Source organism: Teleopsis dalmanni, chromosome 1 (assembly GCF_002237135.1).
Source record: "Teleopsis dalmanni isolate 2A chromosome 1, ASM223713v2, whole genome shotgun sequence".
Lineage (NCBI taxonomy): Eukaryota > Metazoa > Arthropoda > Insecta > Diptera > Diopsidae > Teleopsis > Teleopsis dalmanni.
In genome coordinates this window covers 88,301,189-88,327,716 of record NC_051846.1, presented here as the reverse complement: position 1 = coordinate 88,327,716, position 26,528 = coordinate 88,301,189, and the positions used below count along the sequence as shown (strand labels likewise).

The 26,528-nt window shown below is 29.3% G+C and overlaps 3 protein-coding genes and 1 long non-coding RNA gene across 6 annotated transcripts in view; 3 read left to right on the top strand and 1 right to left on the bottom strand.

Moving 5' to 3' along the window:
* The first annotated feature begins 937 nt into the window (after nt 1-937).
* On the top strand, nt 938-2,127 carry LOC119669826. The gene is made up of 5 exons (XM_038079854.1): nt 938-1,096; nt 1,152-1,318; nt 1,382-1,515; nt 1,826-1,896; nt 1,953-2,127. The coding sequence occupies exons 1-5, from the start codon at nt 1,016-1,018 to the stop codon at nt 2,043-2,045; spliced, it is 546 nt and encodes a 181-aa protein (XP_037935782.1). The 5' UTR covers nt 938-1,015; the 3' UTR covers nt 2,046-2,127.
* A 116-nt stretch (nt 2,128-2,243) lies between these two features.
* On the top strand, nt 2,244-6,461 carry LOC119669823 (IQ and AAA domain-containing protein 1-like). Its single transcript, XM_038079851.1, has 8 exons — nt 2,244-3,051; nt 3,104-3,434; nt 3,534-3,808; nt 4,141-4,297; nt 4,352-4,621; nt 4,771-4,928; nt 5,643-6,226; nt 6,290-6,461. Exons 1-8 carry the CDS (start codon nt 2,322-2,324, stop codon nt 6,389-6,391), a joined length of 2,607 nt encoding a protein of 868 aa, XP_037935779.1. The 5' UTR covers nt 2,244-2,321; the 3' UTR covers nt 6,392-6,461.
* A 5,081-nt stretch (nt 6,462-11,542) lies between these two features.
* Nucleotides 11,543-26,528, bottom strand: part of LOC119669824 (transcription factor AP-2-epsilon) — a 49,067-nt gene continuing 34,081 nt past the window's right edge. The window contains exons 2-8 of one of the 2 annotated variants that reach the window (XM_038079852.1): nt 16,786-17,016; nt 16,475-16,660; nt 14,983-15,190; nt 14,203-14,392; nt 13,870-14,134; nt 11,794-11,961; nt 11,543-11,735 (exon numbers count right to left, since the gene is read on the bottom strand). In XM_038079852.1, the coding sequence (XP_037935780.1) occupies nt 11,625-11,735; nt 11,794-11,961; nt 13,870-14,134; nt 14,203-14,392; nt 14,983-15,190; nt 16,475-16,660; nt 16,786-17,016 (1,359 nt within the window). In that variant the 3' untranslated portion in view covers nt 11,543-11,624. The remainder of the gene's footprint in view (nt 11,736-11,793; nt 11,962-13,869; nt 14,135-14,202; nt 14,393-14,982; nt 15,191-16,474; nt 16,661-16,785; nt 17,017-26,528) is intronic. The other variant, XM_038079853.1, reaches the window with a different exon arrangement.
* LOC119669825 lies at nt 14,345-15,040 on the top strand. 2 transcript variants are annotated; one of them, XR_005251641.1, is made up of 3 exons: nt 14,345-14,449; nt 14,548-14,845; nt 14,999-15,040. It is a non-coding gene; the product is annotated as an uncharacterized LOC119669825 (long non-coding RNA). The 2 variants fall into 2 exon arrangements; XR_005251640.1 differs by having other exon boundaries at nt 14,548-14,912; nt 14,967-15,028.

Here is a 26,528-nt window from a genome sequence, read left to right as displayed (position 1 = left end):
TTCTAACATTTTCAATATTAAAAAATTTTATGCTAAATATTTTATGAAATAAAAATGTTGAAGAACTTGCTAATTTGCTAAATTGTTAAATACGAACTGACAAATTAGCTTTTATCAGTTTATTTACATGTTATATTCTGGGAGCGATTTTGAAAGTTTCAGAGAGTAATGTAATTGAATAACTTAATAAAATAAATATCCTGAGACATAAATATATGATACGTGGAAAATCATACATATGTTTCAGATCGGTGTAATGAGAGGAACCGATTTTATAATTTCCATTTTTCTGTATGACTATGTGCTAGTCCTGCAAATGCAGAATATCATTTATGCTCCACGCATAACTACATTCTAGCAGCTTATAATAGGTCTGTTCCACGAGCTGCTCGTAGTAAAACACAAGTACAAACTCGCTCTTTATACAGATTTTTATAGAATAGTTTTGTGTAAAATCTGGTAAGAACATCAGTGCCGCGCAAATAACCAATACAAAAATTTAAATTCAAGAAAAAACAGCTGATTCACGCATCAACAGAAATTTTACTTGAAATAAAATGTACGAGTAAAGTCTGGAGTGTTACTCAAAATTATTACGAGTAACTCGTGGACCTAATAGTAATAAAATCAAATTCGACTTCACATCAAAAACAAATTTGATATGTGAATACATTAAGAAAAGAAGAAAGAAAAATAAAGACACTAAAAAAACATTTAAAAAAATAGTTATAAAATAAACAATTAATTTTAATTATTACAATTATTTATTAATCATGAAGTGAGAATATAATATTTTTAAAATTGGTTTAGTAAACATCGTACATGAATAAAATTCGATTTATGTGTACACAATATATATATACGCATAGAATAATTTGAATCATTACGTTATTACGTTATTGAATCACGCATACGTAAACATATGATATTCATACGTTGTTTAAGTTAAAAGGCGAAGAACAATATTATATCTTTTATTTGTTTCTTGTTTAAGCGAAGTCGTAATTAATAATAAATGGATTATTTTCAACCCATTATAAACTGTTTTTCTACGCTTTGTAATTGTTTACAATGTTCGGAGGATTTGAATAATCAAGTAATATTCTGTTGTGTTTTTATTATAATTGTTTTACATACTTATGGTAATATAGGCGTATGAAACCAACGAGCGTACTCATCTTTTAGCTGATCCTGTAAACAGCAGTCCAGCATTGAGACACACAAGCACTCATACTGTAAGCAATGAGTACTCTCAATCACTTCCAAAAAAAGATGACCAAAATGCCCTTTGCCGTATTTTAGTGCAAAATACGGCCATGTAAGTAAGCTAAAATACTCACTGGATATTTTATCACTACACAATAATTTTACTTTGTTATAGCAATATGATAGATGTTGGTGCAATGGATTCCCATAATTTAGAACATCAAGAATATAGCGATAGGATAAAATTATATTCGCAACGTCTGCAGCAACAGTGGAGTAATATACAACATCCGGAAAAAGTGCAAACTGGTTAGTTATGGTGTATACTCTTTCTACACAAATGCATTCATAATTTGAACTTTTGAATTATAATTATGAGTCATCCAATATTTTGTTTTAAAAACAAAAAAAATCTTTTCTTTTGCTATTTTATACTGAAGGTGTGGTCCTTTACAGATTGATGTTAAAATCCGTTTCCTTAATTTGTACAGTATTAAAAATATTACCGATTTTTAAAATGTTATTTAAATTAAAATAAGTTTGTATTTATATTACTTATATGAATGTATTTACAGTTTATTAGTGCATAAGAAATTCTACATATATTCCTTCCACATAGGTCTATTAAAAGATGTTTCCAATCCTGAATACTTTTTAAAGAAAACGGCCAAAATGGATGATTTATTGCAGGTACTTTCAAAAAATTTCTAAACTATGTTAATTTAAATAAAATTTTTGAACTTTAGATAAAATACGCAGTTAATAAGGCCCAAGCCGCGCTGATGGATGTCAAAATAGATCACAAAGAAGCTATTGTTGTGCCTTTCCGTATACCATAGTTTTGTGTAATAAGAAATTTTCATAAAATTATAATTTATAAGTGTAAGAAATATGTCAAACAATAAAATATTTTTTGTAATATTCGATAACGAATTTTGTACTATTAGTAAATTTAAAAATCAAAAAATGAAAAAGTAGATTCAAATGAATTTATTTAAATAGAAAATACGTTTTATTTTTAATTTAGTTTATTATATATTGTTTTATTGAAAAAACATAATCGCGATCTTTTGGCATATATTTTTGGGAAAATTTTTTAAAACAAAATATTCAAAATGTCGTTCACTTTTAATCATAAATTTTGGGTCGCAACCAGAAAAGATATTCAAAATTTAATTAAACGGCAAAATGTTCTTAAGAAAATGAAACCAATTCAAGACCCCGTGCTAACGTATAAAATATTTTCTCAACTTTACGTTTTGTATACGGAAGTGGTCAATAAATTGGGATATTTATACAGCAACACCTTTCAAGTCCAAAAGCGTCAAGTTATAAACGGATTAGTAGACACAGCATTGAGGAGACTTATAGAGTTAAAAGAAGAATTAAAAAGATTAGAGCTTTCTGAATATGTTTACATGGATAAAGCTCTTATTGCCCGTAAGTTAACTCCACACGATTTGGTAATTTGGCGTTCGCCACAGTTTTTATATAGGAGACCTCCAGAATTGCAAGATATTCTGTATGAACATAAAATATTTATGGATGAGGAAGCTAAGCTAAACGAACAAAGTAAGATTTTAGCTAAAATTGGCGAAGCAATAATTATTATACAAGCGCATGAGAGAGCTAGACGTGCTCGATTATATAAAGCAGCAATTAAATACGACAAGAAAAAATACCTTATTGTGAGGCAACCAAATAAAGTTAAATACACGTTTTCACATAATGAAGGCCCAATGAGTATACCCGTTAAACGTACCATTTTCAATGCCAATTTTATAAAGCCTACAGAAGAATGTAAATACTTAACCGAGTCAGGAGTAGATGCTGAGGATGAAATTGGTATAACTCATTTTGTTAAACATTTAAAAACATATTAGCATTGTTTTTTTAGAAATCGATGAAAATGAACTACGGCGTTTGAAGGACGAAGCTGCATTAAAAATTCAAACATTGTGGCGTGAGTTCAGCACTCTAAATGTAGTGAGGCAAAAAATTAAAATAAAACAAACAATCTATGGAATGAAATTGAAAAGAAAACTAGTAAAGCCCCATGAACGAGCAGAATCAATTATGGATACTTATAAAAAAGAAATGCTTAAGAAAAAACTAGATGAAGATTTCCAAAATCTTATAGAAAGTGAAAATACCAGATTATTACAAGAGCGAAGTCCGTGGATAATGGAAGATATATCCGATCACATTCGTGCCTGGTTTCGGGAATTGTAAGTAGAAAATTTCAAAGTTAAAGTTGAGCTTTATAATAAATTAACGCAAGAACGTTTGTACGTAATAAATATTTATGTACATGTGTTGAATTTTAGTTATGACAAGGTCGGAGAATTTCATCCATATCCCGATGCTTTAAAGGGTGGTACTGTTCTAGTTGTAATTAACGAAACCATGGAACCCATAGAATTTTCGGAGAAGAAAAATAAAAAAAATGCAGCTCAAGAAAAAGCAAAACAAAAGGAAAAAGCAAAACAGGAAAGACAAAAGGAGAAACAAAAGTTAGCGAAAGAAAAACAAGCGCGAAAGAAGATGAAAGAGGCAGGAATAGTTGATATTGGTTATGAAATTTCAAGCAATAAGTATACAGGTAAAACTAAAAACTGGAGATATTTATTTTTTCGATTGAAAATAATCTAATTTATTAGATTATTTATGTTATTAATTCTTCAAATAAAGTATGTTTAAAGTTATTTAATCCGACAGTATTATGTCCTTTAATCAAACTAATTTATAGTCGAACAGTAATCAAATCGGATTAATCAGCAGTAATTTGGAATATTGTTCTCTATTTTTGCAAAGTTGTAAACTTTCAAAACTATTTATAAACTACATAATTTTTCTGTAGTTAATTAAAATTTATTCAAATAAAATGTGTTTATTTTGAGCAATAGAATAATGGAATATTTTTCAATCTTTTAGTAAAAATGGAAGAGATAATGGAAAAGTACTCTACTGATTGGAAATTTATTGATGAATATTTAAATAAGCACCATGAAGCGATTAAAGAATGGGTAACAGATAAAGAGTTGTGTCAAATACATAAGGACTTAAGACTTTTAGTGGATGAATACATGAGGTAAATTCATTTCATTGTGAAATAAAACGAAATAAAATCAAATACTTATTTCAGGATTGAATATGAGTTACTAAGAAAAGCTTTAGCAGCAGATCTCAAGAAGAAATATAGACCGACTAAAGCAAAAAAACCGAAAAAGAAAAAGGGAAAAGGAAAGAAGAAAAAGGCAGTGCATGATATGACAGGAGATCGAACATTAGAATCTCTTTATGATGAATTGAAAGAGGCTAAACTTATTGAAAAGTTTGATCATAAGACATTCGACAACTTTGTATCGGAGTTTAATTTTGTTGCTGACGATTTAAGAGATGAGAATAACTTAACGTAAGTTAAGGGCCAATATAAATAAGCATTAAATTGCCTAATCCAAAAAAGCATAGTGAGAATATCACATTTATTAATTTTATCTTGAACAAATAATTGGATTAACTTTTGCATTCTGTATTTAATTTTCTTAAATATATATTTTATAGCACTCTTGGACCTGCAAGAGGTGATATAAAAATGGTAATACAAGAATGTATGCTTGGTATGGGTGAATTCGGAGTGGATAAGCCTAAATCGCTGTGTATTGTCGGACCACCAAGTACTGGAAAAAAACTTCTTAGTCAAATTATTGCTTCAGAAATTGGTAGGTTTTCAGTATTTTGATTTCAGTTAGCTATTTGATTTTCCAATCATTTTCCAATATTCCAATCATTTGGAACTTTAGTCTTACACAAAAGAGGTGTAGTAATGATTTTAATGATATGTTTTTAAGATAGTTACTTTGATAAAAAATACGAACTTCTATCTTGAGAGATTGAGCACATCTTGAATAAGAGCTTGTTAATATTAAAAGATTGCTCAATTCTTATATTTATTCTTATATTTATTGCAATATTAAGTTTAAGGAATATCCTTCAATATTCACGTTTTACATTTCTACTTAAAATAAAAAACATTTATAAACAAGTTCAAGAACGTTTCCCAATCGTTACGTACTTCTAAAAGTACAAAACTTTACGACCAACCGATCGTAGTGTAGAGTTTTAGTGCAGATTTCGTTGGCTGAAATGTACGAAAGGAATGCACACTACGATTATGTGATATGCATTTGTAGTGTGCATGTGCACAAATAGTGTACTCCGATTTTGTCTGCACATTTAAATCATATGTACACAAACTTTTGATATTTTTTAATGTGTTTTGTACATGTACAATACGTTTTAATGGTATATTGTTTATACCGTCCACTTAATTCAAAAGTATATCTTAAAATGTTAACTACATCTTCTTGTGTAAGGAAGCATGCATTTTTATTTTCTTGATGACAGGATCAAATATATTCTTGATATTTTTTTAGATGCGTTATTTATTAATATTAGCCCAGAGAAAATATTTCAATTCGCTGAAGATTTACCATACTTTTTGCACGTTCTTATGAAAGTTGCCCGAGCATTTCAACCAACAATTCTTTTTATTGAAGATGCTCATAGAGTGTTTTGGAAAAAGATTCCCGAAGATCAAAAAGGAATTAATCCCAGAATGCTTCAAAAGTCAATAGCAAAAAAAATTTTAAAACCTATTAAAAAAGATGATAGAATAATGCTATTAGGTACAAGTGATGTCCCATGGACTGCCAAACCGAAATTTAAAAAAATCTTTCAAAAAATAATATTAATTCCGAAAAGTGATTATGGTTCCAGTTTTCTTCTCTGGTTAGAATTTGTTTCCCAAACAGCTGATCAAGATGTGATAGATGACTATGTATACTCAGCCTTAGCCAAAACGTTTCAGGCTTATAATTCTGGCGAAATTGTAAACAACGTGGAAACGACCCTTAATATCCAAAGACGTTTGGAGTTACGTCAAGCTTCTTTAGAGCCTGAAGAATTTGTAGACCATTTTATTGGTGGAGAAAATTCGCAACTACCCTTGGATCAAAAAGTATTCCTTATTAATTATAACTGCCAATTTTAAGTCATATGTTTTAATTTTACATATTTATAGATTGTGGATAAGTATGAAAACTGGTATAAAAAGGCAAATAAATACGCAAAAATGCGCAAAAAGTTTTTAGCTAAACAACAAGCAAAACAGAAAAAGAAATAAACAAAAATCATTATAATTCAGAAGGAATATCAATAAAGTTTTTCCAAGATGTTCAATAAACTTAAATAAATACAGGAGTATTTCACCTATATATCATAATAGTTCACCTTCATAGCTTATGTAACTTTTGGAATCCTTCTATACGGGAGGTAGCAATATCAAATTCTTCAATCATCCTTCACTAACTACAGTCAGTAGTATTTCACTGATAAAGGAGAGTGTCGCTACTTCATAATTGATATTGACGTTAAGGTTATTACAACTATAAAGTATACGATTATTAGGCGTTTCAGTTATATAAAATGTAACCTAAACGAACATTTTCAATGGAAAAAAATAAACAAGATCAATGGTAAGTTATGTTAATGGATATGGATATTAAGTTAATGGATATTACACAATATAAACATGAGGATATTTAAATATCATTAAATACTGAGATTTAGATTAAATAGTTTCATGTAAGGTCTTCTGCTGTCGTTTTAGTCTATAATCTGCTTTTCTACACTCATCAATATCAGTGAATCTGAGTTGTCTCCTTTAATAATACTTCTTAATATAGTTTTGACATTTTATAGTTTTGAGAAAACCTTTTCGTATAGAACTTCAATTGTGGACAAAGTACTAATTTATGTATCATTAAAATACTGCTTCATGTGTTACTATATACACTTACCAAAAGTTTTAAATAAAGATTCTTTTTTAAGTTCATTGTCCTCCTCCGAACTAGAGTTTACGTTATCAAACAAATTTTTTAAAGTTGCTAATTGTCTTAGTCGCTAATTTGATCATGAATGTCACCCCATTTGCCACTATGAAACGCTGATACAATGATTTTAATCGCGGCCGCAGTTCGCTCACTAACGAAATTCCTGGAGGTTGTCCAAAATCAGTTGTTGTTCCATTATTACGTGAAAACGTTGTGAAAACATTAATACTGTGCAAAACCTGATAATGCAAGATCGTCAAGCGACATACTGTGAGATTGAGGGAACCCTAGGCATAGTTCCATTAGTGTGTATAAAATTGCACGATCATTTATTAGTGATAAAGGTTTGTTCTCGTTGGATGTCATTCCCCATCATTTGATGAAATTTCAAAACGACGCTCATGTCAATTGGTGCTCACAAATGCTCAAGAAGTACAATGGCAGTGCTTCAAAAGATGTATACGAGTATAAGATTATAACAGGCGACAAATCATGGATATAAGCGTATGAACAGGATTTACGTTCCTGTTCATAATGAACTAAATCTAACAAAAGTTGTTCGCGCTCAAAGCACTTCGTAACAAGTGGTCGCTTATTTTTTCGGAAAACTGGTCATGTGACAACTATACGGCGACCATCACACGAAATTAAAATAATCAATTCCGAATGGTATACAACCATTTGTTTACCGGGAGTCTTCAGTGAAAGACGGAAAACAAACAAGCGCCGTCGGATCATTCTTCATCAAAACAACACGAGTGCTCTCACATCTCATCTAACAACCAACTATGTGAACATTCAAAAAATCGAATTGATGGGGCATCCGCCGTACTGGTTTCGGTCTTGATTTTGCACCCAATGATTCTTGTTCCCGAACGTCGATAGAGAACGTTTTTTTATCGGCGGAAGAAGCTGTTGTCGCATATGTGAACATTCAAAAAATCGAATTGATGGGGCATCCGCCGTACTGGTTTCGGTCTTGATTTTGCACCCAATGATTCTTGTTCCCGAACGTCGATAGAGAACGTTTTTTTATCGGCGGAAGAAGCTGTTGTCGCATTTAAAAAGCATATTTTGGAGGTGTCTGAAGAACATTTGAAAAAATGCTTGGACAAATGGTTCGAACGCATACAAAAGTGTATTAATCATTAAGAAGAATACTTCCCGAAACAATAAAGCATTTTTCAACGACAAGTAAGTATTTTTTCATTATTAGACTCAAAATATAAATAGTGACCCTCGCATTGGCTCTGTGATTTTTATAATATAGACTTTTAACAATACATAATTTTATTTATTATATTTTTCATCATCATCGAAAATGCCATAGATTTGAAGATCAAAACACCTGATGCATGAGTTTGGGTGATTCTTTGCTTATTGGTTAGCGCATGCATGCAAAACGCATGTTTGAAATTTGTCTGCCTAATTATAAACATATTTTCTTCTATCTATGTGCCTGTTTTAAAGTAAAACGGATATTAAACTATAAAGTTCCAGTTCTGTAGTGTCAGTACAAAGCAAAATACTTAACAAAGAAAGAAAGCATTTTTAAAAATATTCATATTCATATTAATATATTTAAGCTAGAAAACTCCACTAAATACAATGTAGAATGGTTCAAAATATTTTTTGGGGATTGAGGACAATAACCCCTTAAGTACCAGGAAACTTCAAACTTGGAATTTTATGGTGAAATTTTCAAAAAGGTATTATTTTTAGTTAATAATAGTCTAAAAATAGTGCAAAAATAAATTTTTATTTCGAAAATTAGTTTTCGGAAAAGTGCAGTATGGTTAACCACACGCTGGGACCCTTTGATAGTATAAATCTTTTTCTGTCCGGTTTGTTCGCAAATATGGTATTTAGTTACTTTTATGGTCTGGTCAAGTCAGTACCATTGTAACGTATATGAACTATATTTAAGTATAAAAGTCAATGTTTTATGCCTTTTAAGTATTTATTAGTAAAAAATATTTATGAATAATCACATATGTTTTGTACAATGTAAAAAGAAAAAAGCTTACATGCGTCGTTGTTTACGATCAATGTAATATTGTTTATTCTCATAGAAAATTTTAAGGCAATTTTCTACATGACTATGAACATTGCATTTTTCACATGTAAAAACTGTGGCTTTCGGAGTACAAACAGTACAGCGGTGGCGATTTTGAGTTTTTATGGGAGCGTGCGTACGGATCACATGTAGTAAATTACTCAAAAGGTAAACATGTTCTGATAATTTGTGGTAATATATATACTTTTTCCAGTTCGGCTTAAAATCACTATAAAGATGATATTTTTTTACAGATCTTTCAAGTTCCAATGTTAATGGATGCGATGTTGGAATTTTCACAAAACCACCATAATCTTCTTCATTTGATTCGTATACAACCTCAAAAGTACCTAAATACCCTTCCACAATTAGACGAACGCAATTCAAAAAAGGAGAATAAAATACTAACCTCCCACTTCATTCAAAGGGCTCAAGTCGTATGAAGTGTTTGTTGACTTCATCATGGTCATCACTTTATTGTCGACTTCAGCAGCAACAATATCCGGTGGAAAATATATCACCATTTCAATAGGTAGTGGAATATCATTTAGCACTGATGTGTCATGTTCGGTCCATATGTCAATAATATGCAATAGTTCCTGATTTGTTAGATATCTTCGGGACGACATTATAATTTTATTTATAGTAAAATAATGACAACAGAACTTATCCATAGTAAAATAGCACAAGTTTAAGTAAATTAGAAGAGTATAATATTTAGTAGAGAGATTACTCTCACTTTGTCTTTACCTAACGACTAAAATTTATATTGCATTATTTCATCATTATAGTACTATGGGACCCAACGTGTGGTTAGTCACACGCCTTTTTTCGCTGGCATCCCGTGGTAAGTAACTGCTATTATGGCGTCGAAAAAAATTACGAAAATTATATTTCGCCTTTTGTGAACACATGTTTTAATAAATAAATTGGTTTTTATTTCAATATGTTTTAATTTTTATTTAATTAAAAAAAGCCCTTTTTGGACACTTTTTATGTCTGGCAGTGTAAACTCATGGATGAAAACTGTTCATCCATGAGTTTATATATATTTTTATATTATTAAGATATCAAACTCAATAATAAATATGAAAAACGTTGAATTAATTACTTTTATATATTTTTTAAAAATATTTAAAGCTAGTCGTGTAGTGCACCACACGGTGGTCCGAAATGGGTTAAACCAACCTTCATATACGTGACTGCTGTAGATACATTTAACAATAACTAAATACTGATGCCTATAGTTTATGTTTGGTTCATGAATCTTCTCTAATATACCTGCTTTAAGTAAAGAGATAATTTTTTTTTTAATTAATGGTTTGCATGCTTTTTTATATCGTTGAAAGGTCTTTCAAGGAAATGCTTTAATTTCATACTACATATATACTATAATTACTATGTGAAGATTTCTTTTACTAAATTGCCAATGTCGAAATCGGTTTGTTAAGCTCGCTTCCTGGTACCAATATTTTTCCAACGTTTCGTCAAATGTTCTGAGCCACAACTTCTGACCATACAGCATCTACATATTGATAAATATTGTAGCCCAGTATGAATTAAAGTCTTACGTTTATTATATGAGCGTCTTTGCTATGAACTATACTATTTTCTATAATTTAGAAAAGAACTTTCTTTTGTGATGACAGCAACGGGTGTAGCGCTTTCGTAAGGGCTTGTGAATACCTCATTCTTATTAACTAATGTTTATGAGTGGTTGAGACATTGATTCTTCGATTTTGATAAGAACTTTAAAGTTGGAATGCCTTCCAAGGTTAGTTACACCTTAAGAGAGGTGTATTAGTTGTAGTTGTGATTAGATACCTAAAAAGAAGCTTGAAAGTTATATACATATACATTATACGTATAATATATAGATATTTTTAATGTAAACACAAATCTTAGTTTTAGAAACGTGTCTTTATTCATAAAATTATAATTAAATTTTAAGCAATATCTAAGAACTTAATGTATTACTTTACGTGAAATATTCTTGGAATAAATATACATATATGCTTTCGTTCATAATTTCGTAAATATATGTCTGTGTTGTGTGTGCCATGGGCTCAATTTATTTGTGGAATTTGTATCTAATGTGAGAATATAAGGATTAATTAATTTTTGCTACTTATTGTACTAGTTGCAAATGAATTATTTACTTCACAGATTCTTACTAACAAATCTATTAAGTAGAAACACTGGAAATAATTTAAACATATTTACTAACAAGAATTATTAAAAAGCTTAAATATACAAAATTGTATACCTCAATATAATATATTAATAAGTATATATTAATATATATATATATGTATATTACAGTAATTATAATTAAAGGATAGAATTCTCTTAATTTACATTTTGTTTTATTTGTATTGTACAATAATTTTAACTAATTAACTTTAAATTGTAAAAGCCTATTTATTACGTCAATATTTTACTTGAGTGTATAAGAGCCATTATTTTTATCATTTTTTGTCATTGTCGAGCTTATTTTTGTCTAGTGATGATGTAACCATTCCGCCGCCATTTGATGGGTATAATTTGTCCAAATAATTAAGAGATTCGTTTAAAAAAGTCTGAAAATTGGATTATGGACTAAAATAATACTCTGAAAAATCACATAAGGTAAACTACCTGAAAAGCATGCAATACCGCCATGATAGCTGGAGAACCAAATCCGTGGGTAATTAACGAAAAATGTGTGAGATGACGTTGCATTGACGGTTCCAATAGATGCTGTGATCTTGTGCCATATTGCGTAGTTCTATCTTGGCTAAGAACTTGCATAAGTTCCTTTGTTATCTAAAATTAAGAGACATAAAATTATTTAATTTATTATTTCAATTATTAGTACTATATATAAGTTAAATATTCTTTTATTTAATTTAATATTAAAAGTTAAATATTCTTTTATTTAATTTAATATTAAAAGTTAAATATTCTTTTATTTAATCAGAAGTATTGATGTTGCTTCTTCGGCACTTTTGGGAAGTTGGGAGCTACCGAAACCAAACGGGACTTTTTCAGATAAACAAGTGGATGTTCCGTTTGGTAGCAACCATGCGTTCGAACAATATAGCTTGATTGCTCCGTTAATAAAACTAAGCACAGGGCCGGATTTGGGGTACGCGGGTGTTAACTTATATAAGTAATATTCTAGGATGTAGCCAAGCAGTGAGGGGTTATGGAACGGTGACTTCTTCTTTAAAAAAGTACCGGAAATAGTATTTCATGGAACTGTGCAACCAGTCTTATTTAGCAATTAATTTTAATGGCAATTTTAATTTAGATTTTAAAACAATGGATTTAAACAAAAACACAAAATATGTTTTCCCTGAAATTGTTAACAATGAATGCCTATTGTTTAATAACATAATAAATGCCAAAGAAAAAATGAAAGAAAATGAATAATAAATTATCAGGGGAATACTACAACTAATTAAAGAAAAAATCCTTTTGTATTACACGAATATTAATAGGTGAAACCACAGTAGTGGATTGGAAAACTGGAATAATTTTGTCAACGTTTAGGTGAAATCAATCATTGTATCAACGTTTCAATATGTTTTAGAAAATTGTAGAGGAATTAACTTCCTTAACTTATGGTACAAAACATTCGCCAGCTTCTCTACTCTCGATGAAATCTTCGTGCTAAAGCAAAAGATTGAAAAATATGATGACCAGAGGTTTGACTTCTGTGCATTGTTTATTGATGTCAAGTAAGTCTTTACAACCGAAATAATAAATTGACCGAAGGTTAACGGTCTTTTTCGAAAAACCGACCGAACTAACGATATCAACTCTGAAATGTACAAAAGTAAACTTGATGGCACAGACAATAGAGTCCCAAGTTTTTAATATAACGGTCAGAATCAAGAAAGAAGATATGTATTATGTGCAACAATATTACACCTGATAACATTGTGCAAATATAATCAAGATTGTTGTCAGATCAGAAAATTTATTTATAAAGCGATAGTGGCGGATAATCGGTGTAACTTCTCGAGTAATGTTATTAGATAAAGTATAAAATTATTCGCATTGGAGGTAAAAGCTAGAAAAAAAATATATGATACCTTTATTAACAGAGGGACCATTTGATGTTGTGGACAAGTTTCCATATCTTGGCATTCTGATGAAAACATAAATCTAAATACTTCAACGACTTATATATATAACTTTATATATTCAGATAAATAGTTCCATATTTATAGTCAATATTGTGATGTTAATTTTTATCAGCATGTCAATGACGAATTAGGATGCTATGTAAGAGCGAAAATGAAACAAAATCAGGCGCTTATGACTCATGACCCATGATTCAACGGTCGTTCAAAAATGCGTAAGACTGCAGATGTAGAAGCTGATTTGTGAAAGATAAAAGTACAGACATAAAGTGCTGAGATATATTCAAACCCTAGTTCAATGGAGTAAGAATTTTTCAGATCTGTAACGCCGTAAGATGATCATTATAATTCGAATTGACAAAATACGACTCCGAATTTATTAGCTATTAAATTTTTAGTTACGTTAAAACAACATTACTTGGGTTTTCAAACTATTTTTTTCAAAATTAATTTTAATTTAATTCAATTTAATGTGAAAAGAATAATTAATAAATCAAACTCTGATGTAAAATATTTATTTTTGAATAATAATTAAAAATTAAATTGTCTAAAATTAAATTATTTTTAGACCCGTTATAAGTACCTGTTGTGAGTGTAGCAATAGTTCTTTCCTCCGATAGGATTCTTGCGGTTCTGTTTGATGCCTCACAATATATTCGGCAAGCTGTCGAGCGGGAAATTCAGTTTCACAAACAAAATGAAAGTCCTTCGCTAGGTGTGTAGCTTCGCCCTCCACCAAAGACGTTAGTAGTGTTACATTTGCAGCCTTTCTTCGTCCAGCAGGTAAGTTCAAACCAATTTTTTCAAGCTTTTCCCTAAGCAGTCTTCCGCCATTTTTGCTTTTAGCTCTAAGAATTCACGTTTGAAGGTTAAGAAATTGTGCTTTATTGTAAAATCATTTTAAACTTGTTCGTACCTTCGCAGAACTCCACCTAAAAGCGATGCATTCAAACACTCCGGAGGTGACAGTCTTCTTTGGACTTCGGCAATAGTCACTTTGTATTTTGATGTACTTGAAAGAAGACTCAAACGGCCGGGAACAGCACAAAATACTTCACTCGGCGAGCCTGAGCTGATATTGCCGACATCCTTTCCACTTTTTATACCTTTAATACAAGCAAGAAACAAGAAGTTTAAAGGAATGGGAATTCAAGATGTATCTGGTAAAATACAATACAAAGCAAACGCATAATGCAATTATTGTTAATATTAATAATGTTGTTGTTGTTATTATTATTATTGTCGTTATTTTTGTTATAAGTGAACACGAAACATTGACGAAACGAAACAAAACACTCTAAACGTTCAAGAGTTCTACTGGTGGTGCAGAGGGTCGTTTTACATAATCCTGCCAATTAGAGGTGTCGGATTCTGCAGCACAATGCAACGATACTGTTTGAAAGTAACTCCTTGTTTTGTCCAGGTGTGTTTTTGTCACCACCTCATAAACATCGTGCAATGCCTAAGCGGCAGGCAGAGAGAATTACAAAAAACTCATTTCCGAAGAAAATTTATTAAATTTGAGACCAAAACGAATGTACGAATTTCGCTAAATTGGGGTAATTTGCTATTGAAAAGTGCAATACTGATTACAACTAAATCAAATGAATGTTGTTCTTTCATTTTGTAATAAATCGGCAATTAATTTATTCTTATGTTACTTATAAAATTATTTTACAGTGATATTTACACTTACTTTTTATCAATGGTAGATCTGACATAAATGCGACGTTGTCATCCATACCAGGATTTTGACCATCATCAACAGCATTTTGTAAAGCTTGGTGAAGTGCTAAGGGGTCATGCTCGTGAGTGAGTCGTCCACCATGGGCAGTTCCACCTGATATTGCACTACCGTAATCACTTCTTCTGTCAGTATACGGAAATCCATGTGAGAGTTGTGTCTACAATCGTTTGATAATTTTGAAATTTATTTGTTTGGTAAATAATTAAAATTAATTTTAAAGTTAACTAAGATTAAGGAACTGGACTGCTAGGTCCTTTGTTCTGCTCTTTTTGAAATTATTTGGATAAGTCTTACATAAAATAAATTTATAAACTAATTTAAATATATGACAAATAATACGTTTCCTATAACTCAAGTGAACAAAGGGCTTATTTAAGATCGGTCTACTTATAGCCAAATAAATAACCTGTTTGTATATATTATATACAAAATTTAACTAGTATTCATCTTTCTATATTCAGTTGAAGCTTGTAGTTATAAAAGAGTGATTCAGGTTTTATGATAGAAGGGGTTTTATTGCAGAAAAGTTATGGAATCTAATCAAATGAAATTTTTACATTTAATTTATTTTCGAAAAAAAATTTAAGTGTAATTGAAGAGAAAGTGTTTTATAATATTATAATAATATTATAATATATTTCGAAATTTGGACGCAATTCAATATACATAATACTCAAGCATTTGCAAATAATATTTTTATAGAAAAAATTACGATATAATAATTTTCTTTAATGGAATTTAATTTACTTTTGAGAAATTTACTTCGCATGAAACCAAATTTTTGTTTCCAAATTTTTCGCAAAAATGTTTAAAAGAAGCGTAAAAAAGCAAGCCGAAAAGTTTTTCCCAATACGACTTAAAGAAAATAACACAAAAATATTTTCACAACTTAAATATTTAAGGGTTGAAAGGAAAAGTTCTGCTAGCCAATCCCAAAGTTTCTTCCTTCAAATAAAGCACATCCGCACTCATAACAGGGCAATTAAAAAATCATTGTTTAATCGAGGGATCATCTTTTGCGTTGGGGAAAATATTTTAAATACCCTCTTATTAAGCATATTTGCTTATTTTCGTAGAGCACATGAACTCGGCAGGAGTGTGTGCGAGTATGCCAAGACAACGTTATGAGAATTTTTCCTTTCAAACAAGATGAACAAGAAAACATTATCCCAAGAATATTCGCAGAATGTTGGCAAGAATTTTTTCTGCAATACATATACTCTTATAATACAGTCATTACGGAATTTAGACAAAAATGTCTCGGAATACTCCCAACTTTGGTGTATGTATCAAAAAAATTATGTACGTCAAAGGACGGGAACTGTATACGTAAGTTTGCTGTATGTGTCAGAATTTATTTGTGCTTTCGTCATGTTTCAAATTGAACTGTCAAATTGAATAACAGAATGGTTAAATTAGAAAAATATTGTGATTGACTTACCATGTGACCCTGCAGCTCTGCTTCTCTGTGAGATCTATGTATACCGAGTTGATCTTGAGTAGATCTCAGTCCAGCTAATTGATTGTAGTGATGCAAAGGCGCGTGATGTAATGAAGACAGTGGTTGGCCATATGGATCGGTTCCCAGATATTCTAAAGCTCCATGATTCTGTAAATATGCAGGTATCTGATCAATATTAAAAACGCTGTGATTAGAAATTTATTACAAATGATATATGAAAATGAAGAAATAACGTTCTATTTTTGTTGTGGTATATATATATGTATATATTTGAAAGGATTTATAATTACTTGTTGCTGTGGTGGACTTTGCGTTGAATGATGAAATGGTGGTGGAAAGTATGGAGGCTGAAAATCTGATTGTAGTGACTGGTGATGCATTGTCGCTGCACTACCATGTGTGCCGCCATGCCCTCCATGCCCCGCAGACGGACCACCTCGACCGGTGTGGCCTCCTGTATGTGTTGAATAGGCTGGACTACTACTCGACAAACCTAAGCTGCCGTGACTAGTGAGGCGTTCCTAAAAAAATTACAATTTGTTGTTATAATTATTTATGTATATTTCACTCATTATTATAAAACAATAAGTCACTACAACAAAAGTCCTAAGTTGATACAATTATAGAAAAATAATTTTTATTAATGGTTGTTTAAGATAGAATAGAATAGCTTGTAATAGATAGAAATTTATAGTGGGCTTAACATGATTCAATGATAATAGAAATAAATTTTTGCTTGAAACCCCAAATTTCTTTATAAGAGCGAAGATTTTTTTAAAAAAATGATAGTCGCGTTAAACATTAATTAAAATTGTTTTTGTCTTACAGTATATAAATTCAAATGGATGTTATAAAATAATTTTGACTACCAGAAGTCATTGTGGTATATATAGAATATACAAATTAAAAATATAAAAAATTAATTATTGATGTAGGTATACCTTGATTGTTTTATAATAGTCCGGTAGCCTAAAATTTATTCATAAAATAATAAAAATGTAAGAATATGTCTCATCAAACTACGGATTAAGAATTCTTAATAATTTGGTGTAGCAAAGTTTCATTTAAGATTAATTAAAAATACATAATTATTTTAGGAAAAATCAAGTGTATATATTGCATATACCATTTCAAAAATTATATAGCAAAATCTTGTTGAACATTATAAAGGATTCAACAATTTTTATTTTATTATATTTCTCTAAGAGAGACTAACGGAATAATTTCAATGCATGTTTATAATTTAAATCCTAGATTAGAATATATCAAAAACCGTGTTACTTAAGAGTGAACCCACGAGTTTTTATAATTAATTAAAGTACTCTGATTCGTACTATTCGGAACGAGTGTATTTATTACACGTTCCATATGTTAATGATATAGCTTGGAACTCATCAAAGTAGTATAAAACAAATTATAGGTCCAGATTTTATAAGTATTAATTAAGGATTTTATCGTTGGGAAAGGTAACCGAAAGTATTTTTATATTTTTGAAGTATTTTTGACAAAACTTCCAATATTCATATACTATTTCTCTAAGAAAATGTAAATATATTAAGCAGAAACAGTATTTATGTAGTACTCGTGACAGTACAGGGGCATTTCAAAGTAAAAAGAATTAAAAAACAGAGGTTTAAGGTGAGGCTATTATATATGTTGGTAAGATAGATTCTTTACTGATACACGTTTTGAGTATGACGGAATTAGTTGTTTGTATGGCTTGTACGTCCCTAAAATACTTATCATAAGCGGCAGGGAAAACAGTTGATATATAGTTTTTAACCAAAAAATTTGTTATAAGTTCATATTGATTGATCCTCAGTTAAATTGTGCATAACAAACCATTCACCTAAACCTACACCTACTAAACCATACATCTAGTTTCAACTGATGTTTAATGAATAAATTAGCAATTTAGACGAATTTAGGTTGAGCAATGAATCTTCACAGCCGTTTTTAGGTTTAATTAGTCTTATTCATGAACTCTTCAACTGGATGAATAATCATCATCATTAACTCGGTTGATAATTGGTATCGTTTCGATAATAGCTTTACGATGCACATTTGTATCGATAACACAAACACTTTGTCACTTCATATGGAACAAGTCCACTTTTATACATGTAAATATTATAAATTTTTGATATTGCACCAGTTAAGGATTTATCTTACGGATTACATATAATTGCGAATAGATGACCTTACTACAAATACATATGGTATTTTTAAAAGGTCCTGTTTAAATACTTTGGACTTCACAGAAATTGAAATTTTTCAAAAATATGTTTTTTTTATTTTGGAATTATTACGAAATGATACATAGGAGAAGAATAAGTATAAAATTGGATTGATCGTAGTCAATTCCACTCAGTATAACAACAGTGGTAGGAGTGCAGTAATAATAAAAAATTTTTAACTTGCAAATTGTTTTGAGTGTAATTTTAGAATTATGGCAGGAATAATAAAGTAATAAAGTAGCGTAGTTTGAAATAAACTGGGAATAGTGTTCGATGAAATTTGATTACTCTGCAAAGAGGATGTGAAGATTCTCATCCGCGTTATGGAGGAACGGCTCTGCACAAATGCTTAAACCAAAGAAAACAAATAAAATAACATATATTCGAAGTTTTGAAGAATACTTTTATTTATTGTAGACATACGACTTACTGAGTCACTCAAAGCTCACGTAGGGGACACAATAGATCTTAAGGTCACGAAACAAAATCCGTTTTTTATAATAATAATGAATGGATTTATAAAAAAAATATAAATATTTGCTTTTGTGTTAATTCTAATACTTAGTTTTAGCCTTAGTTTATGTTCTATGAATAATTTAAAAAGGTGGTTGGTTAGTGAACGTCTGAATAATGGTCACTTTCTTTAAAATAACTCTTTGTAGAAAATGGATAGTTGTAGCGTCTTGATGAGGCTATAATTAGTTCTATTCGATCATAGCCAATAAGCCTTACTAAGTTAGGCTTAAAATAAACCTTTCTTGAATAAAATATCTGCAGTGGCATTAAAGACAAGTTCTTATCTGTAAGAAAAGTGGATTTAATGATTTTGTAGATATAAAATATTTGCAATAAAATTTAATTATTTGTATTCTATCAATATTAACTTATATACAAATATTTTGAGATCGTTTAACAGTGGTATTTCTTTTTCTGTTGTCGTTTTGCATATGAAATTTATGATTTAGATTTCAGTTATGTTTGTGATAAGCTTTATAGTTGGGAATTCTGATAAGAAGTTTCAGTTTATAGAGAAAATGAAGTAAAAATAACGCTTTAAACTTCAGTTAAAATTATGTTCAAATGAATTGTCTCACTAGAATCCACTAAATATGACATTTTATAGAAAAATTCTTATCTATATATTATCCTTTGAATAGTTGTATATATGCAATTACTAATATGTAATTCCTAATTTCACATTCGATACTTTGTGCATCCTTGTCTTAGTCATTGATATGTTTCAAAAGTATATCGTTAACAAGAATTTCTGGTCTCTTCACTAACTGTGACTGATTCTACCTAAAACACTATGCATGGAGCCTAAACGTTTAATTTTAAATTCATTTATTTGAAGTAATTGTTTTTTATAACGAAATCATTTAATTACAAAATGAACTCATCGTTTAGAATGATTTTAAGTAGAAATGAAAAAGGTTTATACAAGGTATTAAGCCAAAATTAAGAGCAAATGGTATTGGATCGCAATATAGGTCTTTACAATAAAGTTGAATAATGTTTACATACAATATTCACATTCTTGATTGTATTTAATCTATTAAATTGTCACATTAAAACACATAATTTTTAATATACAATTCTTTTATTTTGAGCACATTTGATATTTTTCCTGGATGAGTTAAAGGCCAAATTATTTAATGATATTTTCTGTTCTCCGACTCGAAATAAATAAAGGGAACATAGAACATTTTTAGTATTATAATAATATAATAGTATAAAAAAAAAATTATATGATAGCTTTGGAGATACGTATGTGAAGAGAATTTTCCTATTAAAGAAAAGTAGTGAGTTAGTATTATATGGTGGATATCCACCAGTTTTATAAATACTTTGAATATAAATTTATAAATAATTTAATAATTTATATATAATTTATATATAAATGAAATTTACAACCATGAAGGCGACGAAGTAACTAATAGGATAACAGGGTTATATCCACCTTATGGTGTGCGAGTGATATCTTACATCAAATAATCTCGACTTTATTCTGTTTTAGAACAGAGAGGATGAAGGCACTCATGTTAGCGAATTATTTTTCTGTACGATTTTTGTTAATTTGCATATACAAATGAATATATGAAAATATAGTTTAATTGAAAGTTGTTTTATTTTGTTACTAATAAATTAAAAGCAAATAGTTTTTCATCAAAATTTATAGAATTTAAGAAATTTACAATATTTGTGTAATTGTTTAAATGATCAATTATAGAACACATCCTTGTTATTTGATTGACTGTGAGGAATCCAAAAGAATTCATATTCATATTCAAATGTATTGTTTTAAATTATCTGGAATTTTCAGATTAATTAATCATTTTAAACCAAACAGTATTGATTTAAAATATTGTATTGGAAATTAACTGTAATTAATTTTATATGTTCAATAACAATCAACTATAATTAATAGCCATGTTTCGATTTTATAATATAACACAATTTATATAAGCATTTAATTATTTTAGGTTATCATTTGCATTAGAATCTTATCGGATAAGTACTTTCACAGCAATGGAAATAAATGACAGTAATATTATTAACACATATTTTTAATATATTATAAGTCTATAAGTATTTCGAGATATTTTTGTATTTTGATTTGTGACTTGTATATCTTGTATACTTGTATATATTGATATATCGTTTTTCCCGTCGCTAAATCAACAGCATTGATCTTGACAGAGAAAACTTTATAAATTTCATTTGGAAATATATATTTTGAAAGATCAAAAGATCCTTTTTAAAAATTTGGCAGTTTATTTATATTTTAAAGATTCAGGTTTTCTTAATTAATTAATGACTACTAATAATTATATAATAATTCCTATTGATTGTTGATACATTGGAAATTGTGTAAATAGCTAGCTCATTTCAAATATTGATAAATATTATATAATTTTGGAAATATTAATATTATGCAAAAGACATTAATCAGTTTTCGAGAAGAAGTCCATTGTACTTTGCTGTTAGCTGTTAGGTGTATAGCGGCTTTATTTGTTTGTTAAAAATTAATTATATTGATTATTTTTAGCTAAATTTATTCATTTTCCTTTGCTAGATTTTGATATGTGTATCTTGTGCTGTGCTGTGTAATTAATCTGAGTAGTTTTTTACCTGTACGTCAATAACAGTAGGCATATCCACATAAGCTAGAGTCATGGTCTCATATTCTTAATAGGAGATTCGAAACCCACTTCACTTCTAAAGTTAAGGGCAGTTGCTAGTCCGATTTTTAAACACTTTGTTATTATTTATTCAAATTCGAAACTTTTACATTATTCATACAATACAGTTGTAAAAACTCTATTTCAATTTATTGGTGTAATTAATCATATTTATTATTTGTGTTTGTGTTTAAATTAACATTAAAGACTTAAATGATTCAGTTGCTTCGTTTTGAATCAAGTTATCAGAAACACATTAAACCACTTTTTAATAACATTTGACATTACTTCATCACTTCACCTCATTTTGATAGTTTTGGAATACGTTTGAGATATTTTGTTATGAATATATATATATATAATTTTTATTTAAGCATTTTAAAAAATTCAAAAATGTAACGACTTATTCGGTTTTTGATTAAAATTCATCTTCCAATATTTACAAACGACCCAAGCAGTTGGCGAAATTTTACTTAATTATTGTAATTAATATTATCACTTTTTTTTTGTTCTGTGCCGATTAAAAATAAATTTATTTGGCTATTTGGCGTTGAGACATTAAATAAAACCTCCGAAATGGTACACCTTCAATAGTCACGCGGCAACTAAAAATAATGGCAAAATATTTGGCATCTTACACCACCACCACCACTGCAGCTACTGCCGTGGCTGTGAAGTATGCTGTGCCTGCTGTTTGTTCTGAACTCTTCGTACATAGAACAACACGAACTACGAATAGAACAAGCAGCAAAGCAAAGCAAAGCTCGTTGCGTTGGCCAAAACGAGGGACAGCGTTTCGCTCGAATCAGTTCGTCTTCGTCATCGCCTGTGTTTTCGAAACGGAGCTCAAACGCACTTTTAAGGCAGCGACAGCAGTAGCCGCAAATCTTCAGTTTGCACTGAATTTCATTACGTGATTTTGAAATAATTCATCTCAGTTGCGTTCTGAGATGAGGACAAATTATTTCGTATAATAAAATCACAATAATTTTCAAATAGTTTTTAATAATCTTACATGGTAAACCATGGTACAATTTCGCATATCACAACAACAATATCGAAAATCGAAGTACCATAAATAATACCATATTTTTAAAGGGTGCGTTCACAATCTATTAAATTGAGTAATGGAACAAAAAGGAAAAAAGGATTTTTGAATAATTTTTTCAAAATATTTCTTTTTTTCTTTTTTTTTTGCATATTTATTTTATAATTACTTTTTGTTTTTAATAATTGTTTATAAATAATAATAAAAAGTGTGCAATAAGTTTTAAAAAAATAATTTATAAGGCACTGTAAATCGATATTGATCATTATCCTATATAATTACTACATTTTTGAGCTGGGAATAATATTATTGAGAGACCTTTAAATATCCATCAATTAATAATTTAAATGGTACATAATTATACTCGTTAATAATAATAACAGTGACGAGTAAAATAAATGCAGCGAGTAAATTTTGCTCCATATATGAAACACCCGTGTTTTTTTCCTTATTTAATTTAAATTAAATATGTGTTGAACTAGTTCCTATAGAAAAACAGAATTACAGCTGTCTTTCAGGATAAGCTGGTAGAATCAATTTTCTTTTAAATGTTAAAACATATTAATAATAAATATATAAAATAAAAAAAAATTCATACATATTTACATTATAAAAATATTTTACTATTGAAATATATTTGTGAAAAAATAAAAAAGAAACCGACAATCACAGTAGCACTTCGATTAGACTAATATACTCTTTTTCCACTTATTTGAAACTGATAACCCAGTTTTGAGACCCTTTAATTTAACAGTAGACTTCGAATATTTATACAATTAAAAGATTTGAAATCGAAATCAATTATCTACAAGATAATCTTCTGAATCCCTTGATTATATTGATAATACTTATATATATGTTAAACATTTACATTAAAAATTGTGAATAGTTTTGATGTTTGATATTTAAGTTGTATTCGTTTTAATAACTACAATTACACTTATCCTTTTACAACTTTGAAATTAACTTATTCTTTGTAGCATTACCGATAATGAGTGGTTAGGACATTTCTTAAAAACTCCTGTCATGGAGTTATATTATAGCTTGACTGAACATATAAACAAAATTGTGTTTGTAACCGAAGATATTTCAGTTTTTCTCTATTTATTTTATATTATATTCTTTATATCGAACTTCACAGAATTTACTAGTTACCAGCATAGATTATAATGAAAACATTTTTATTGCTTACTGCGAATAGGTCGAAAATCTAAATTTTCTATGCTATGAAATATAACATAAGAATTTGCTTGTTAGAGATAATGCTCTTTTGGTGTATAATTTTAAAAGATGAGATTTTGGGGTTTTAAATTTTGAATCATGGAAGATAACTTAATAAAGATAAATAGATTTAATTATGATCCTTCTAAATTATGGGTTATTAAAGATAACTTAATAGAGATAAATAGAGTTAATTATGAATTATGATTAAAACTGTGCTTTAAAAAAATTTCAATAAGTTTAATTATTTACAGATTTGTTCTTAGTTCTATTTAAACTCTAAATCTATTAAAAATGATACCTTCTATTGAATATCTGACAGTTTTATATACCATACTCGCACTGTGCAAGAAAAATTGAATGGTATTAGTGCAAGATAACATAGTAACTGAACGATCATAATTTATGCCAACGATCAACTAAAGTTTTGTTGTTTCCATAAAATTATTAGTTTAAAAAAAGAGTTTTGATTCTATTGTCTATAATATTGTCTATAAGAGAAGTATAAGGCTGCACTACAAAATAAAAGCCTTCGAAAAATATATAAAAATATTGGGTAAACTTGTAGTAGAGTTGATGGCACTCGAAGGGGCTTACTTAACAGCAATAAAATAAATTCTGATTGATGATTTTTGTTTGTTTTATTTAATAATTCCGTATACTTGGTACACTAAATGGATTTTGATTACTTGATTTTGATAATTTGTTATAAATAAGCAACCTTAATAAACATTGCTGAGATGAGAATGAGAAAATCATATATATTATGAGAACTACTGAAGTTCTTTGCATGACTTTCTTGTCAGTAAACACCTTTTAGTTTACATTGTTTTATAGCTTATACTGTGATTGGACGTTGCATTGAATATTGGGTAATCCTATTCTCATTATAGTGAGATATAAGTCTGATATGCAATAGAATGACCATTTTATGAAGGAAATAAGTAAGTGAAATATTTATATGAAAGCTTAAACTGTAACAGGAAGTAAGCAAAAAATAAGTTTTATATTTCGCGGTCCCGATTTGACAGCACTATTTCAGAGATGTGTGTAAAAGAGAACTGTTATTCAAAGAATTATATGTTTAGTTCAAGGTTTGCTATTTTACAGTATGAATCATGAAAAGTATAGAACATGCAGAGACCGGATTCTCTAATAACAGAGCTAGATGATGTTATTTGGCATCGAATTTTCTTCAGCAATGCGATTTATTTATCGCTTGGTATATAGATCAGTTAACAAAATTGTCGCGTTGAGGCAGTGGTATTTGAATGCTACAGTTCCGATTGCTAGCTTCATATGGTTATCAATTTTGTTTGGTGTAAAATTGAAGATATAAGAATGTGAAGGAGATGTGGGTTTTAAACTCTCGACTTTTTAAAACCGCACATTGATCAATTTATGGGCAATTCATTGACCGTTATTTGCCAACAAGTCATCGAAAACTATATAGAAAGGATCTACGATTGCAAGATATGCTGTGTGGAGAATTTAAATAGAGTTGTATTTCATATCTGATTGAAATTTGAATAACACCTTTATAAAATTGAAATAATTATAAAAGTATTATTAAAATTTTTTATTTAATTTGCTGAATATAATTTCTTAGTTAAACTATAAAATTAATTGGAAAAACTAAATTTCGTTCTAAATCGTTAAATACTTAATAGAATATTTTTAAGAAAATATATGTAGTAACTGAAATCTGGTAAAGCTAAGTAGACGTAACTCAATTTTGTGAAAACTGGAATATAATAGTTCGGTGTTAATTCATCCTATCGACAGTAAGTCCGAAATTCAGTTACAGAACTGGTTGCATAGAAATATCGGTATTGTTATATTCGAATATAGTATATGTGCATTAGGGTAGTGGCATTTAAAAATGCTTCAAGTAAATAAAAATGTCTGACGAAACTTCATAATTGTCGCTGTTGCAAATCCCAGAATTAAGCAATTTTCAATCGGGCATTTCATATTTGAATATAAAAAAATTTTATTTAATTTGCCACATTTTGAATGTTGGCACTTAGCATGTGGTATGGCGGCCATCAATCATTTCGCAGGAAGTACCAACATCATTGAAGTTCGCTGAGAAGCGTATGTTAGGTGGAAGTCAAGGGCAACTAAGCCAACTTGTGAGAGGGGTGAGAAATTTACTAAATTTATAGCCGAAGGCGATAAAAATATTAAATAAAAAAATTTTAACTCATACACAATGGATTGTATGCCATGTAGAAGGGTTTTTATTCCAAGCAGTTTTGTTTGCGTTGTGGAAGTTGTAGTTATTGTAACTAAAGGAGATTAGGTTGCATAAAGAGCAGCACTTTTCATGCTTACTCGGATAC

Bases quoted from the DNA above. Each gene is read 5' to 3' on its own strand.
- LOC119669826 (XM_038079854.1), top strand. From the start codon at position 1,016: ATGGATTATTTTCAACCCATTATAAACTGTTTTTCTACGCTTTGTAAT. The intron at 1,097-1,151 runs GTAATATTCTGT...ATGGTAATATAG, and splicing joins CGGAGGATTTGAATAATCAA to GCGTATGAAACCAACGAGCG. The intron at 1,319-1,381 runs GTAAGTAAGCTA...ACTTTGTTATAG, and splicing joins TTAGTGCAAAATACGGCCAT to CAATATGATAGATGTTGGTG.
- LOC119669823 (XM_038079851.1), top strand. From the start codon at position 2,322: ATGTCGTTCACTTTTAATCATAAATTTTGGGTCGCAACCAGAAAAGAT. The intron at 3,052-3,103 runs GTATAACTCATT...TTGTTTTTTTAG, and splicing joins AGATGCTGAGGATGAAATTG to AAATCGATGAAAATGAACTA. The intron at 4,298-4,351 runs GTAAATTCATTT...TACTTATTTCAG, and splicing joins TTAGTGGATGAATACATGAG to GATTGAATATGAGTTACTAA.